At 36.0% G+C, this 13,441-nt stretch overlaps 3 protein-coding genes and 1 pseudogene across 4 annotated transcripts; all 4 read right to left on the reverse strand.

Moving 5' to 3' along the window:
* Positions 1-3,540: 3,540 nt before the first annotated feature.
* LOC145914611 (uncharacterized) lies at positions 3,541-6,402 on the reverse strand (annotated as a pseudogene).
* A 16-nt stretch (positions 6,403-6,418) lies between these two features.
* LOC145914703 (uncharacterized) lies at positions 6,419-7,943 on the reverse strand. Its single transcript, XM_083002524.1, has 4 exons — positions 7,662-7,943; positions 7,285-7,429; positions 7,110-7,219; positions 6,419-6,954 (listed from the first exon to the last, which is right to left on the reverse strand). Exons 1-4 carry the CDS (start codon positions 7,911-7,913, stop codon positions 6,625-6,627), a joined length of 837 nt encoding a protein of 278 aa, XP_082858650.1. The 5' UTR covers positions 7,914-7,943; the 3' UTR covers positions 6,419-6,624.
* Positions 7,944-7,946: 3 nt separating this feature from the next.
* Positions 7,947-10,278, reverse strand: LOC145914706 (uncharacterized). The gene is made up of 4 exons (XM_083002527.1): positions 9,984-10,278; positions 9,367-9,511; positions 8,859-8,968; positions 7,947-8,687 (listed from the first exon to the last, which is right to left on the reverse strand). The coding sequence occupies exons 1-4, from the start codon at positions 10,233-10,235 to the stop codon at positions 8,445-8,447; spliced, it is 750 nt and encodes a 249-aa protein (XP_082858653.1). The 5' UTR covers positions 10,236-10,278; the 3' UTR covers positions 7,947-8,444.
* Positions 10,279-11,674: 1,396 nt separating this feature from the next.
* LOC145914705 (uncharacterized) lies at positions 11,675-12,788 on the reverse strand. Of its 2 annotated transcripts, none has more exons than XM_083002525.1 (4): positions 12,529-12,788; positions 12,263-12,407; positions 12,032-12,141; positions 11,675-11,933 (listed from the first exon to the last, which is right to left on the reverse strand). In XM_083002525.1, exons 1-4 carry the CDS (start codon positions 12,778-12,780, stop codon positions 11,682-11,684), a joined length of 759 nt encoding a protein of 252 aa, XP_082858651.1. In that variant the 5' UTR covers positions 12,781-12,788; the 3' UTR covers positions 11,675-11,681. The 2 variants fall into 2 exon arrangements, with proteins under 2 accessions (XP_082858651.1, XP_082858652.1); XM_083002526.1 differs by having other exon boundaries at positions 11,829-11,955.
* Positions 12,789-13,441: the final 653 nt, after the last annotated feature.

Here is a 13,441-nt window from a genome sequence, read left to right on the forward strand (position 1 = left end):
CTTGCAGAAAGTTGCGCCTTGCAAGACAACGTCGATCACTTATCATTTTGCAATTTTTTAAGTAAAAGTTCTATCCACATTTTGTTGATAAATCCCCCCACGTACATCAAGCTCTAAAAGTTAGTTTTTTCCCAAAAGATTAAATTGCTGCTTAGCAAAATCGAACCCAACGTAACGTTTTATTCACCGAAACTGCTGGCACACTTTTCCACCCGATCACACGATGCTGCAAACAGTGCGAACTAACTGCGCAGCTATGGAGGGCGGGCCTGCAAGCTACTACCTACTATACGCGACGAGTGAAAAACGCCCGCGGCTTTTAACACTCACAGTGGTTGCCATAGCTGTAAAAGAGATATAAAAGAGAAGGCGCAAAGGAGAAAAAGTCTCCGATAGCAACCGCACACATTCCAGAATATTGCCAGTCACGCTCCCAAACCTTTGTCCAAAAAATAACAACAACAAAGAGATGCAGATACGATTGAATTTATTTTGCACCTCTACACAAAAGTTGTTTCGAAAAGCATTAAAAATAAAATACAGTTCTAAGATTTAGCTAAATGCAGCTGGGGGTTGAAAACTCACACCCAAACCAACGTCACGGAGCAACATGCGCTCAGTCACGAGTCCATACAGAATCACGAGACTGGTACTGCGCCGCGTGACTCACGTTGTAACGACGCTTTCGTTTTTGCAAAAAATCTCCAAAATTTCCATGACACAACGTCACGAGAGTTTGGATTGTTTTGGTTCGATATCGTTTTGAAAATATCATAAAATGCGGATAAGGCAAGGTTGTCATCAAGGTTATTGGATGGCACCTTTAGCCCCTAAGTTTTGAACTTCATTACGTAAAACGTCAAATGTTACAACGGCAAATGTAAATAATATAACATGTGCACCGCCAAAACCACGGAGGTTTTAAAGTCAGACCTCATAATTGGTCCATATTTCAATACGTCCATGAATAAGTCAACCCCAAACAATATTTTTTTGCCCATACTAATGGACGATGCTGGGCGTTTGCAGCTCACCACGCTCGCCAAGTTCATGCAAAACGCATCAATACTGGTTGAAGTTTCTGTCATTGTACTTGCACAACACCTAAAACACAACAGGAATTAATAACCTACCCGCCATATCGGTTATCAGCATCAGGTTGGAACTTGTCCGCTGATCGTCTCCAGCTCTGCGTTGTGACTGTACTTTCGACATTCTTATATCCTCTGACATTTAAACAACGTGGAAAACACAAGCAACTTATACCCTGTACTCGAACCTGTCCTGTACGCAGCTTAGCATCCGACCTATAGGCTGTTGCAAGATGTGCAGTGCACTAAACAACAAGTCATGAAAACCTTCGTTTTAAGAAATGAAACTGTAACCCTCTTCTTGCCGCTCCTGAGAGACAAGCCGGTTATTCGACAATCACGTTGCACTAATACAGTCCAAGTATCAGCAATGCCGATACAAATTGTTGATCTTGTCTGCCATACGTTTGAATGATTAAAATCATTATTTGCTACTTAAAATGTCAATCATTGACGTAACTTCCTACCTCGCGGGAATGCCTGTACAAATGCCTAATACCAGGACAGTAGGCCTAATCACCACGTCGATATATTGACCTTGCTGGATTGTGATGTAACCCTAATTAAGGTTTAGTGGATACCCATGCGTAAAACTAATGAGGATGAATTTGTACAGTGTTTATGTTATTTAAGTATAGGGTATTAATTATCACGGTAATATTCTTGTAAATTACATCAGTATTTTATCTAGTATGACGTAAAACTTTACTCTTGGTAAACATAGATACGATGAAAGTAATCAAACAACCAATGCAGTTTGATAAATGGCGCCGTTTGGTATTCCCGCAATTTGGTTGACGGGCAATGCATTTCCATAAAACCGACATAAGTTCGATCGAACCTAGAACACAAGCATAAATTATTCAAGGACATTTGCAAATGAAATGAAGTTGGCATTAACAAATGCCGATAATCTTACGTTGCGCCCCAGCGGAGATGAAACGTTATGTAGGTTACCATTAAGAATTTAATATAGGCTAGGATTTGAATTGATTTGCTGCGGTACCAGGATTAGACGTAGGCTATATGTTCGAGTCAAACGTTAAAAATATTGATAATTTCTTTTTTCTAACAACCGCCATGACATAGAATATAGTTAATTTTTCTTCCTTCAGGAAATCACAACCAAACTCTGCTAATTATAAGAGTATAGCAACATTATCATTTAAGTTGAAGAATTTTTCCTTACTGCTCATACAACGATTTTCCAAATGAATTGAAAAAAATTAAGTGTAGCAACAGAACTTTAGGTGAACAACGCAAATTAAAGGATTATGATACTTTGTGCATAAAAAAGCCTTAATAACAGTCATCGATAATGCTAATTACGAAAAATGATGAGATTGAAAAGGTTATTTTATGTTACTTTTATTTCCTGTGTGTATTGTTCATCAGAGTGGTAGTTTTTTAGGCAAAATGCAAATTAATTAATTTGATTATTTATTCACAACTATGGTGCGCCCAGCATACGGTGGATTTTCCTTCTGTGGTATTCATATATTGAAAGGAACATTAGGAGTCTTTTTTGTCGAAGCTCGAAAAAAATCATAAACCTTAGTTTTATGCACAATTACCATTAATGGCTGTAAATTATTTTTTCAACTTTGTGTTTACATATTTTTAGCGGATGTTCCCGACCATAGGACAGGTAACCAGACCGTACAGAAGAAAACAACTATTGGCCATAGTTTAATGATGACATATGCTTCAGATGCACGGTCGGTCCGCATAGTGCAAGAAAGATGGGGTCCTCCGATTAAAAGTTTACCAATAGATTTTTCGCAGCGATTTGTAGTGTTGGAAAATCCTAACCATAATGCAGACTCTTTTGCAAATTGTGGCCAAATAAACACAAACAATCATTTGCATCATTATATTGTTGTATTTGTTCATGATGACACAAACGATTACATCATATTCGTGCAGAATGGTTAATTTGGTTATGATTCTAAATTTCTTGCATCGTCCAGAACCCGTTCCACTCTGTCCTCGGCATCAGATTGCGGCACTTTAACAATAGATTGTGTAGATAAATTAACTCTAATAGTTTCTTATATACCTTGTTACTCCATTCCGGATATCATTCCCCAGTCCATTGCAATCGTCGTGACAATTTCCACCTTCTATACTTTATACCACAGGCATAGAAACGTTTATTCCACTGACGAAGGAAATAAACGTTTTCGATGCTTGTGATATACCTAGGTTGCTCATAATGCTAACATGATTTAATTGCCACGGGTGCCCTGGCTGCTACAGATTGGTGTACCACGGGTTTAAATAAGTGAATTTTTTCAAGATAAGATTTAGGCCTAAACGCTCACATTTGAATTTCTACATAAGGAGCAGTTAAAAGTGCAAGAATATATTGCAGGACAAAAGCATCACCAAAAGCGACTGTTTGACAGCAGAAAACGTAAAACGAAAGAATGTCTCACCTTCGACAACTTCATCCCTAAAAAAACAATAAGAACGGTAAAATGCATGTATTAGACAAGTGGTGTGTTAGTAGAAATAGTTTTCGTGTATTTTTTAAAAAAAATTACCCAATCCAAAAGGGGAGGGTCTTCACCGCAATCCTTGCAACTCTTCTGAGAATTGACCGGCGCCTTGATGTTGCCTCGGCGTTTACAAGAAGACAAATGAGACACAATACCGCAATCAAACGAGTATTCATTTTGAACTGTATTTGCCTTTGAACAAAAACCTGACCTTTTTCACAGCAAACTTTCACATAAGAAATGACGAAGGTTCGTCTCATAATATACCCGAAACATGCAAAGCATTTGAACAGCTTCTGTATCGTCGGATACCTCTCTATGAATATGCAGAACCGGTCCTTTACATTTGTTTGTTCTAAAAATAGATAATAAAGCTTGATAATCCGAAGAAAATCCCTAATGCATTGGTCATTGTTAAAAGACACAATAAAATCAATTTTTTAATTCCGTTTCCTGAAAAATATGCAAATTGGTTTACTAAAGCCATTTTGCGACAAATCGTATTTGCACAGATTATGTAAATTTCTAAAAATTCCAAAAGATGCACAAAATCAAATGCGTTTATGGCACTGACTTTGCGTCATCAATGGGTGCGACGTAACAGTGCTGCAGTTAAAGATGGGCAAAAATGAGTTGATTTAGATAGGAATTTTTGCAATAAGGCAAGTAATAACCGTCAAAGAATATGAGAATCAAGCACCAAAAACAACAATTAACCTTTGGGCAAAAAATCTGCAAAAACCTTAGGAGAGAAGTTAAAATGGCCAAAAAATAAAGAAAAGTAACAAAATACAAATAAAACACACACCGTTACTGCACGAAAAGTAGATGAATTATAACATTAGTTGTGCATACTAAGAGGGGTCTGCAGAAAAGGAAAACGGCAGGGGGCAATGTTATGGCAACAATGCCATTCTGGAAAAGGGATAAAAAGATTTTTTTTGTTTGGAAAAAAGAAGTGATTTCAGAGTTCATTTGCCACTACTGTATTTAAAAAGTACTACATTTTTTACAAACATTAAAGGCAAGTACATTTCGACCCAAAACTTGCTCACACCATATACAAACCCTTGGGTAGTGCATAATTGTAGGTAAAAAAAAATTAAGCACTAGGTTATGCTTTTCCACAAAGCACCCACAAGACTACTTACAGACGTAGTACATTCTGAAAGTAATTGGCCAATAGATTCAGCTGCATAAACCTTATATGACAAAAATAATGCTGCACAAATTATTACTCCAAGTGATACCAAAGATTACCTTGCAATTCGTACAAATGTTGGTTGATCTTTTGACAGTTCAGTTACTTTTGTTCCTCGTTTGTTTTCATGTGGAAATGGTTTATCAGGAACCCAGGAATTCGCAGAGTGGTTTCCACCCATCCTTTACTGAATACACCAGAAGCTTGTCTTCGGGAGCATTCTGCAGTACAAAAAGTATGATTTGAAATACTTGTAGGCGTCACCTGAAAAGATATAAAGATTTCATTTCCTCATGGTTGACAAGGTTCAAAAAAGTTAAGTTTTGGGTGAAACATGACTGGCAAGGTGCACCACCACAATGGAGAGCTACAAAATATCACCAAAAATACCTCAATTACCTGTCACATATTACAACACACTCATCAAATACACAATCAAGAATGTATAATGAAGTTGAGACATAGAACAAAACAATACATTTAAATATGGATTGTGGGAAACTTAAAGTTATAGTAGTACTACTGGTTATTCAAAGCAAGAAGTAATCAGACAGCCAGGTAATTACCTGTACAACATGTGCATTGTGACGCCTGTATGCCCTTCTGCATTGCGATCTGTTGAATGCTGCACCACCTATCCAAGTCTTCTTTGGTCTGTATCCAAACACTGCAATAGCTGAAAAACGTTGCCAATAAATCAGTGCTTTCCAACCAGTGGGTCGCGAAGCATTTCTAAATGTTACGTTTTCTATTAGCTCACGAAATCATTGCATTATCATTACGTAACATTTATGCTCATATCTCATTGTGGGTCACGCAATAAAACTTGCAATAAAAGTTGGTCACGAACTGAAAAACGTTGGTAGGCACTGCACTAAATAACTCTAGAAATTCACAATGACTCAACTGACTTATCAACATCATGTGATGGTCCAACTTTCTTGCAGTTGGTGAAAGTTGTCCCATAACTCTTACAGGCAAAGAGTTAAGTTCGCTGTACTGAAATTCCAGTGATTCCAACCAAGCTCTTTCTGATTCTTTGGTTGTTGGGATAATCTACAAGTATTGAAACCACTGTTAAATTTTTTGGTATTTAGTAATTACAAAGATTAACCTGGGGTTTGTGAATCAACAAAAACAACCTTTTTCTTGTTTCAGCTTTTTTTTTTTTTTATTTAATGTTTGGTTTCTTTTCCACCTATTATGTCACATGATTTGGTTAATTACGTAAATTTTATGTGGCGGTTTGCAGACTTCTAATGAAAGGGGTCCATGAATGCAAATAGAATGGGAACCACTTACTTAATACTTACATCCCAATTGTAAAAATATAAGTTATCACTAGGTTAATTGCACCTTGGAATCTGGAAATGCTTCATGAATTTGATCCCAAAAGCAACAGGCTGGCAAGTCAGTGACAGCATCAACATTATTGTACATCGTTCGAAGTCTTGCTTGGCACCACCAACTGCAATTATTTTTTCCCAATCATTTCGGTGGTAATCGAAGTGCTCCAGAAAGTCATAAACTTCATAGCCAAAATCTTGAAGAGCTTTGGCCATGGTTGTGGTGCCAGTTTCAGGCATTCCAGCAAGAATTACTTTCATGATTAAAAAAAAGGCAAAAAATCCTACATTTCTGAGGGCAAATTGTCAATTGCATGTGTTTTCTTGGGTCTTATATAAAACTTTAGAACACTAATGATCAGCAAACATACAAAAAGGACATAAAAAATCAAAAAAGCAAGGGAAATTGAAGCATATGATGTACGAAAACACACACACAGGCAATATTTTTTTCTTCAATAATGATAATACAAGGACATATTAAATCATACAAAGTTGGTGATGGTTTTCCACAAGTGCAACACCACCCTCTCAACAGATGACACACTATCTGATAGCATTTGACTCAGTGAGTCAGCTGTATAGACCTTGTACACAACAAAAGATGTGAGGCAAGCAACTACTGCCAAGGTAACTGCAGCCTCTTGAAACACACGCCGCAGGGTTGGATCGCCTTTAAGTAACTCAACAACTTTAGTGCCACGCTTGTTTTTGTGGGGAAATGGTGTATTTGGTATTTCTTTGTCAAGAAATTTGCATAGTGGACCCCATTCTTCTTTGAGTGAGTAAACAAGCAGTTTTTCCTTTGGTGCATTCTGAAAGAAAATAGAGTAAGTGGTTAACTTATTATTAGAATGTTATTTTTTACCATTGTAAGTTTTCATACTGCTGCAAATCCTACATTACGAGAAAAATTCTATGGTAGATAACAACATATTCATTTATCTGTCAAGTTTGCATGTCTGTATACCTGCATAACGTTGGCGTTATGTCTTCTGTATGTCCTTCTTAATTGCAGAATGTTTATATGTGGTGTTGCAAACCATGTATGGATCGGGACACAGCTAAACAATCCAATAGCTTAAAAACAAATATTTTTTCACTCAAAAATTTGACAGCTGTGTTGTAAATTCAAATTAGCCCACCAATATATGAAAGAAATTGATCCATTTTTTTTGCTGTGGGAGAAATAATTGGCATCAATTTTAGTGGCATTGCATTAAGTTGTAAATGTTGTGCCATAAAAGCATCAATGAAAGCATCTTCAGACTCTTTCATGGTTAAAACTATCTGTAAAGAAACAGATTTGTTTTAAAAAACAGAAAAAAATCCTATCAATTTAAACCCCAAAATATATAAATCATCAAATAAAATGATTGCTTTGTCCTATGAGGCAGTGTGTGATGGCCTAGGGCATTGTGTAAAATAATCTACCACAGAAAATGTGTTGATCTACAAAAATTAAGACAAAATACAGAGTGACTTTTAAATGAGTAAAATCATTTATTTAAAAGAGTTTAACCTTCGATTCAGGGAAAGCTTCATGAATTTCATCCCAAAAGCAACACGCCGGCACATCGGTCACTGCATCAACATTTGCATACATTCGGCGGAAATCATCTACACTGCCACCTGCAGTAAGAATCCTTTCCCAATCTTTACGATGATACTGGAAATGTTCCATGAAGTCATAGACTTCATACCCAAGGATTTTTAGTGCTTGGGCCATACTCTTGGTGCCAGTTTTAGGCATTCCAGCAAGAATCACCTTCATATTTAATTAATCTATTAAGGTTACTAAAAACTATCTGTGAGGTAATAAGGAAAATATAAGGATCACTGCTGAATAAAAAAAGAAAGAAAACTGCACTTGTACTAAACACTATGTATAAATTTATGTGCAATTAAAACTACATTTACACAAAAATAAGTGACTGTTAGCACAATTAACTTTTTTCAATTAACAAGTATAATAATTCAACAAAATGTAAAATTTTGTAGCAAAGCAAAACAAACAATTTTTGCAATGTTTTATATAGAGGTAAAATCATGAAAACTCGAGGTAAAATCAGGATGAAAAAAATGTAAGATCATTTAGCTTGTCTGAGCATTGTCATCTCAATAAAGACATGCAATCGCAACACAACACATTATAATGCACATACACATTCAACACATTACACATTTTTAGTAAAGTATATAGTTTTCCAAAAAACTGCTTAATTCCAAGAAGGCAGAACATTAATATCATGTTAAACAAACCTACAACAGGTCTAATAATTTCTTTTGTCGGCTCCAGCAAAGATTAAGCCATATATAGTTTATAAATGCAAAATGCAATGGCAACAAGGGTTGCTCCAAGCGTCAGAGACACTTCTCTCTCCACCCTTTTCATGACAGGATTTTCTTTGAGCATTTTTTGAACATTTGTCCCACGCTGATTTAAATGAGGAAATGGTGTGGAAGGAATGTCTTTGCCAAGAAATGTACACAATGGCTCCCATCCTTCACTAACCGAGTATAGTAGGAGTTTGTCCTTTGGCGCATTCTGTAAAATATAAACATCGGCGTAAAACTCAACATGAAAAAATAAGCTTTTTTTTTTTGTTTTCCAAGTTTCGCACGATTTGGTTGGTACATATGAGCATTGTGATCATTGGCAATATTATCAAATTCTGTTACAAATGATAAATGACAAGTCGAAATAGGAACAACTCACCTGCACCACATATGCATTGTGTTGTCGATAGACTAACTTGCTTTGCATTGCATTTGTCACAGGTCTGGAAAAGATAGGAAATGCACAAGATGATCCAAATATCGCCCTACCTAAAACAAAAATTATTTTTATTCTGTGTGAATGATTACAAACATTATTACACAATAAAACAAGATAAAATACTGCGGGCACCAAGAAAATCACAGAAAAATTGAGAACAACATATAGTAGCTTTAATTAAATAATCAGGTAGTCACATGGTGTCCAGTATGGTCTGCTCATGCCACTAAATTTACTGACCCATCATCATCTTTCAAAGAAAATCACCTTTACCCTGGGTGCAACCCATAACTTGGCCTACATGCTATTTCATTTGCTGCTCATCTTCAGGTTTGCTTTTTAACAATAAATTACACAGTATTGCACACAATTAGGGGTATGTCATGCAGTATTGCATGTGGTGACAAAAAAAACACATTTCGCCCGCTTGAACTGTAACAAAACATACTTTGGGTGTTGATAAACTTCCTTAGTTTTCTCATGGTTGGAGAAAAGAACCAAGCAAACAGAACTGACCAAGTTGACAATTCAGCAGCTTGTGCATTTGCGCTTTTCCACCAATCTTCATCACTGTCCCTTCGCATTAGTATTATCTGAAGTCAGATGCAATTGTTACAGCAATATACAGTCATACCTCCACGCAAACCTCTATTCGACTATGCCCTGGTAATTTACAGATTTAGTCTAGATTACAGTGTCTGACTGTACTACAATAGTAGTTCCCACACTATAGCGTTTTCGAGTTTGCATTTTTCAGAAAGAAGAAAAATATCAAGTTGCCTTCTGCAACTGAAAATTGAAAACTAAAAAAGGCTACTTGCTTTTAAATTAAAAAAAATTTCCAATACATTTACATTTGGGCATGACATCCAAGGGTCGCGAAAAAGTTACTAAACACTGTTGTACAACCAGCAGATACATGGTAAAAATGAACCAAAGACATTACAGAAAAACCTACAAGTCAAAGTAGTTATGCATTGTAATCAAATTTACTTACAGTATACCATTATACTGTAAACAAGAGTTACAATAAATATAATACGCAAATAGTTGCAATCAACACACCTTTGCTTCAGGAAAAGCCTTGTGGATTTCTTCCCAGTAATATGCTGCAGGAATGTCAGTGACAACATCAACATTTTCATACATTCGTTGAAAATCTTCTGTGGATCCACCTACTGTGAAAATTTGTTCCCAATCTTTGCCATGAAAGGCAAAATGTTCCAGAGCATCGTACACATTGTATCCTAGTTCAGTTAAAGCACACACCATCGATTTTGTGCCAGTTTTGGGCATTGCTGCCACAATCACCTTCATTTTTTTATATTCCAGTTTAACACCGGTAAACTAGTCCTGTTTCAAAAAGTACAGTTTTTAATGAATAAATACAGGATCCAACAGTATTAACACAAAACAGTTGTTTTGATATGCAATTACACAATACAGATATAAACCATACAAATTAAGCAACAAGGTAGCTATTACCAACATCAAATTGACAATATGCTAAATACTTACAGTGTTAAAGTTCTGTAAAACCAAATATGGAAGTGAATTAAAAAATAATGAACTTCAAAGTCAGGTGAATGAGGAAATAATAGAACATAGCTAGTTATCTTGTGATAGAAAGGCAGCAATTTAAACAAAGAATTGCACAAAATTTGCAGTAACACAGGGTTCATTACATTTGCTTTACTCTACATAAGTTAAGAAACATGATCAGAGTAATAAAACTGAAACTCTAAAATTGCACTTTTTTGTACTTTACACAATAATTGCACTTTTTTGTACTTGACACTTACACAATAAGTGTTTTTTGATTAATTGTACTTTACACAATAATTCAATGAGTAACTTTGTTGAGAAAGCAACTATTGCACTGGAAAATTCATTGTGTGCATTACAACATCAGATCAGTTTGCAAGTGGTGGAAAGATATCAATCTAATGCTGCATTTTGGTCAAGTTTTTCACAAGTATGTAAGATTCAATATAGGGAGGTTGACAATAATCAAGAGGGTTTGTTTGTTTTCGTTTGTATGATTACTTGCATTGTTTTTCACGCAATGTTTACATTTCTTACGTCACAGATATACAGAACGGGCCAACAATATGTCGTGTTTGTGGCAAGCAGGCATGATCGTCAATAAAAGTGCTTATTATAAACTTGTGAGATCATAGAGGTAGAGTATTGCACATCAACAGGGGTTCGGCGAATAAAAAATACTAACGTCAGAACCAGAAGGTTGTTTGCACGCCATAACATACAAGTTACAGCGTCGTCCATGTTAGCTACGTTTTTGGCAGAAAATAAAACGGACCAAACGTGGTTTTTGCGACAAACTCAGCAGTCGAATTTCTCTACACAAACGACAAAATCTTTCTTCTTCACGTTCATCACCAACGTATTTTTGCTCGTGTTGCGTAATTGTAGGTCATGAATACGAGGCAAACGAAACTGCATTTTGAGTACTAAGAAATGCACCTTCATCTTTGCTGCGGTTGCCAAAAGGAGGCGGTGCGATTGTGTGGTTAAATTCACAAAAGGTCGGGGGTGCGCGGCAAATGTGGACCCCGTACTCTACGCCAGTGTGTGAGATATGGCAAACGAACCAACAGCATTTGCAGATACATGCGACATAGATTTGCTGTAATTGACAAATAAATTGGGCATACAGGAGTTAAGGAAAAATACAAACCTATTTAGGTTTAATGCAATTTATGTTTATTTCAAACCATGTGTATACAAAAAAAACTGTGATCTTCAGTAAGGATGAAACCCCCCGAGCCAGTGCAGACACAGAGCAATCAATAAAATACAAACACTTGCGGTCAACAATGCTTCCCTGATACATTTTTTTAAAATAGGCTCCTCCTTAAATAACTGGACCAGACTTGTGCCTTTTCTATTTTCCTGGGGAAATTTAACTTCTAGGATTTTTTTGTTCAGGAACTTACAAAGTGGAGACCAACCATCCTTTACAGAGAATTCCAAAACCTGATCTTTAGGAGCTCTCTGTAAAAAACAAGTTATATGACTACTCATATTGACAACTAACATGATTCTTATTAACTTATGGTCTCTTGTTCCAACAACAATAAAAAAAAAATAACCTGGTCAAAATTTGCGTTGTGCCGTTTGTACATCATGATGTATTGAAACTTGTTGATAAAGGCCTTCCCAAAGAAGTCAAAATGAATCTTGCACGCAAACACACAAATAGCTGAAAGAACAACAAATCATGAGTATTGCAATGCTATAAACCTAATCTATGCTACAAATCACATTTATATATTTAGTATATACTGTAAAATTAATTTCAAAGCGGGACATTCACTACTAACCTATCAACACTGTAAATTTTTGCAGGGCCCTTGTAGTTGGTGTAAGCAAAACTAGCAGTCGGACAAGCAAAGCATTTCCCTCATCCAGCTGTCCTTCCATGCTGCGAAACCATTCTTCTTCTGAGCTTCTTCGTATAAAAATTATCTTGAAACAAATATTTAAACTTTAACCTGGTAATTTTCTGATGCAATGCAGCAATATATTGCATGGGAATCACAACACAAAAGTAAAAATATTTATTTTATTTATCCGCCTAATAGTGTACCTTGGAGTCTGGAAAAGCTTCAAGAATCTGTTCCCAGTAAAAACATGCTGGGACATCTGTTACAGCATCAACATAAGTGTACATCTTTTTGAACTCGTCAATCGTCCCACCCCTCAGTAGTATGTTTTTCCACTGTGTTTTGTGGTGTATGAAGTGTTCCAAGTAATCATAGACTTCATAGCCAAGCAATCGCAATGCTTTTGCCATTGACTTAGTACCAGTCTTTGGCATCCCAGCTACAATTATCTTCATGGCAGATTAAAAAGCTCACTTCTATTGGCAATGCAAACTATCAATGTATTTAAATGAGTGCAAGCTGAACTATAAATTGGATAATTTGCCTGGGCCCTGGCTGGTATTTCACACTGGAATATTTACAATGTTATTTTTTTCTTTTCCTATCTTTCTGATATCTCAAGAAAATTGTTTCAACACATCATAACCCAATCGAAAACGTCTGCATTACTGTCAAATTTGCCCTCAATACAGCTAGTCTGACAAGCCTGGTCGTTGCATTTGTTTTTTTTTATCACACAATTTAAGGCATTATAAAACCCGTTGCCCTGCAATGTGTTTATTTTTGTCGCGTTTAAAGCATTCAATGATTGATTTTTCTCGCGTTTTAAAGCGTTCAAAAAAGCTTTTTCAAAATGCCGCAAGTTTCACTCTACTCAAATTCTGCAAACAGCTCAAAGTAAATAAACAATGACCTAGTTGCACGCATGACTTCACACGTAATTGCAAACTGATTTTAAATTCAGTATTTAACGACAAAAAAGATACATTTAACATAACATTTCTAATAAGGAATATGGAAAAGAAGCATAGAAAAATTTCCTAACAAAGTAAGAGATTTGAGGTAGCTGGTCAACTATTACATAACTTTCTTTTAACTTCTGTGTTCAACAAAACT

This window comes from Ascidia mentula, chromosome 9 (assembly GCF_947561715.1).
Source record: "Ascidia mentula chromosome 9, kaAscMent1.1, whole genome shotgun sequence".
Taxonomy (NCBI): Eukaryota; Metazoa; Chordata; class Ascidiacea; order Phlebobranchia; family Ascidiidae; genus Ascidia; species Ascidia mentula.

What these genes read in the sequence shown, in the direction of transcription:
- LOC145914706 (XM_083002527.1), bottom strand. Translation starts at nt 10,235, where the DNA reads ATGAAGGTGATTGTGGCAGCAATGCCCAAAACTGGCACAAAATCGATG. An exon ending in GAAGTTTATCAACACCCAAA is followed by an intron (nt 8,969 to 9,366) that starts GTATGTTTTGTT and finishes TTTTTGTTTTAG; the next exon opens with GTAGGGCGATATTTGGATCA. An exon ending in ACAATGCATATGTGGTGCAG is followed by an intron (nt 8,688 to 8,858) that starts GTGAGTTGTTCC and finishes TATATTTTACAG; the next exon opens with AATGCGCCAAAGGACAAACT.
- LOC145914703 (XM_083002524.1), bottom strand. Translation starts at nt 7,913, where the DNA reads ATGAAGGTGATTCTTGCTGGAATGCCTAAAACTGGCACCAAGAGTATG. An exon ending in AAGCTTTCCCTGAATCGAAG is followed by an intron (nt 7,430 to 7,661) that starts GTTAAACTCTTT and finishes GTTTCTTTACAG; the next exon opens with ATAGTTTTAACCATGAAAGA. An exon ending in TCAATTTCTTTCATATATTG is followed by an intron (nt 7,220 to 7,284) that starts GTGGGCTAATTT and finishes TTTGTTTTTAAG; the next exon opens with CTATTGGATTGTTTAGCTGT.
- LOC145914705 (XM_083002525.1), bottom strand. Translation starts at nt 12,780, where the DNA reads ATGAAGATAATTGTAGCTGGGATGCCAAAGACTGGTACTAAGTCAATG. An exon ending in AAGCTTTTCCAGACTCCAAG is followed by an intron (nt 12,408 to 12,528) that starts GTACACTATTAG and finishes ATTTGTTTCAAG; the next exon opens with ATAATTTTTATACGAAGAAG. An exon ending in ACAACGCAAATTTTGACCAG is followed by an intron (nt 11,934 to 12,031) that starts GTTATTTTTTTT and finishes TGTTTTTTACAG; the next exon opens with AGAGCTCCTAAAGATCAGGT.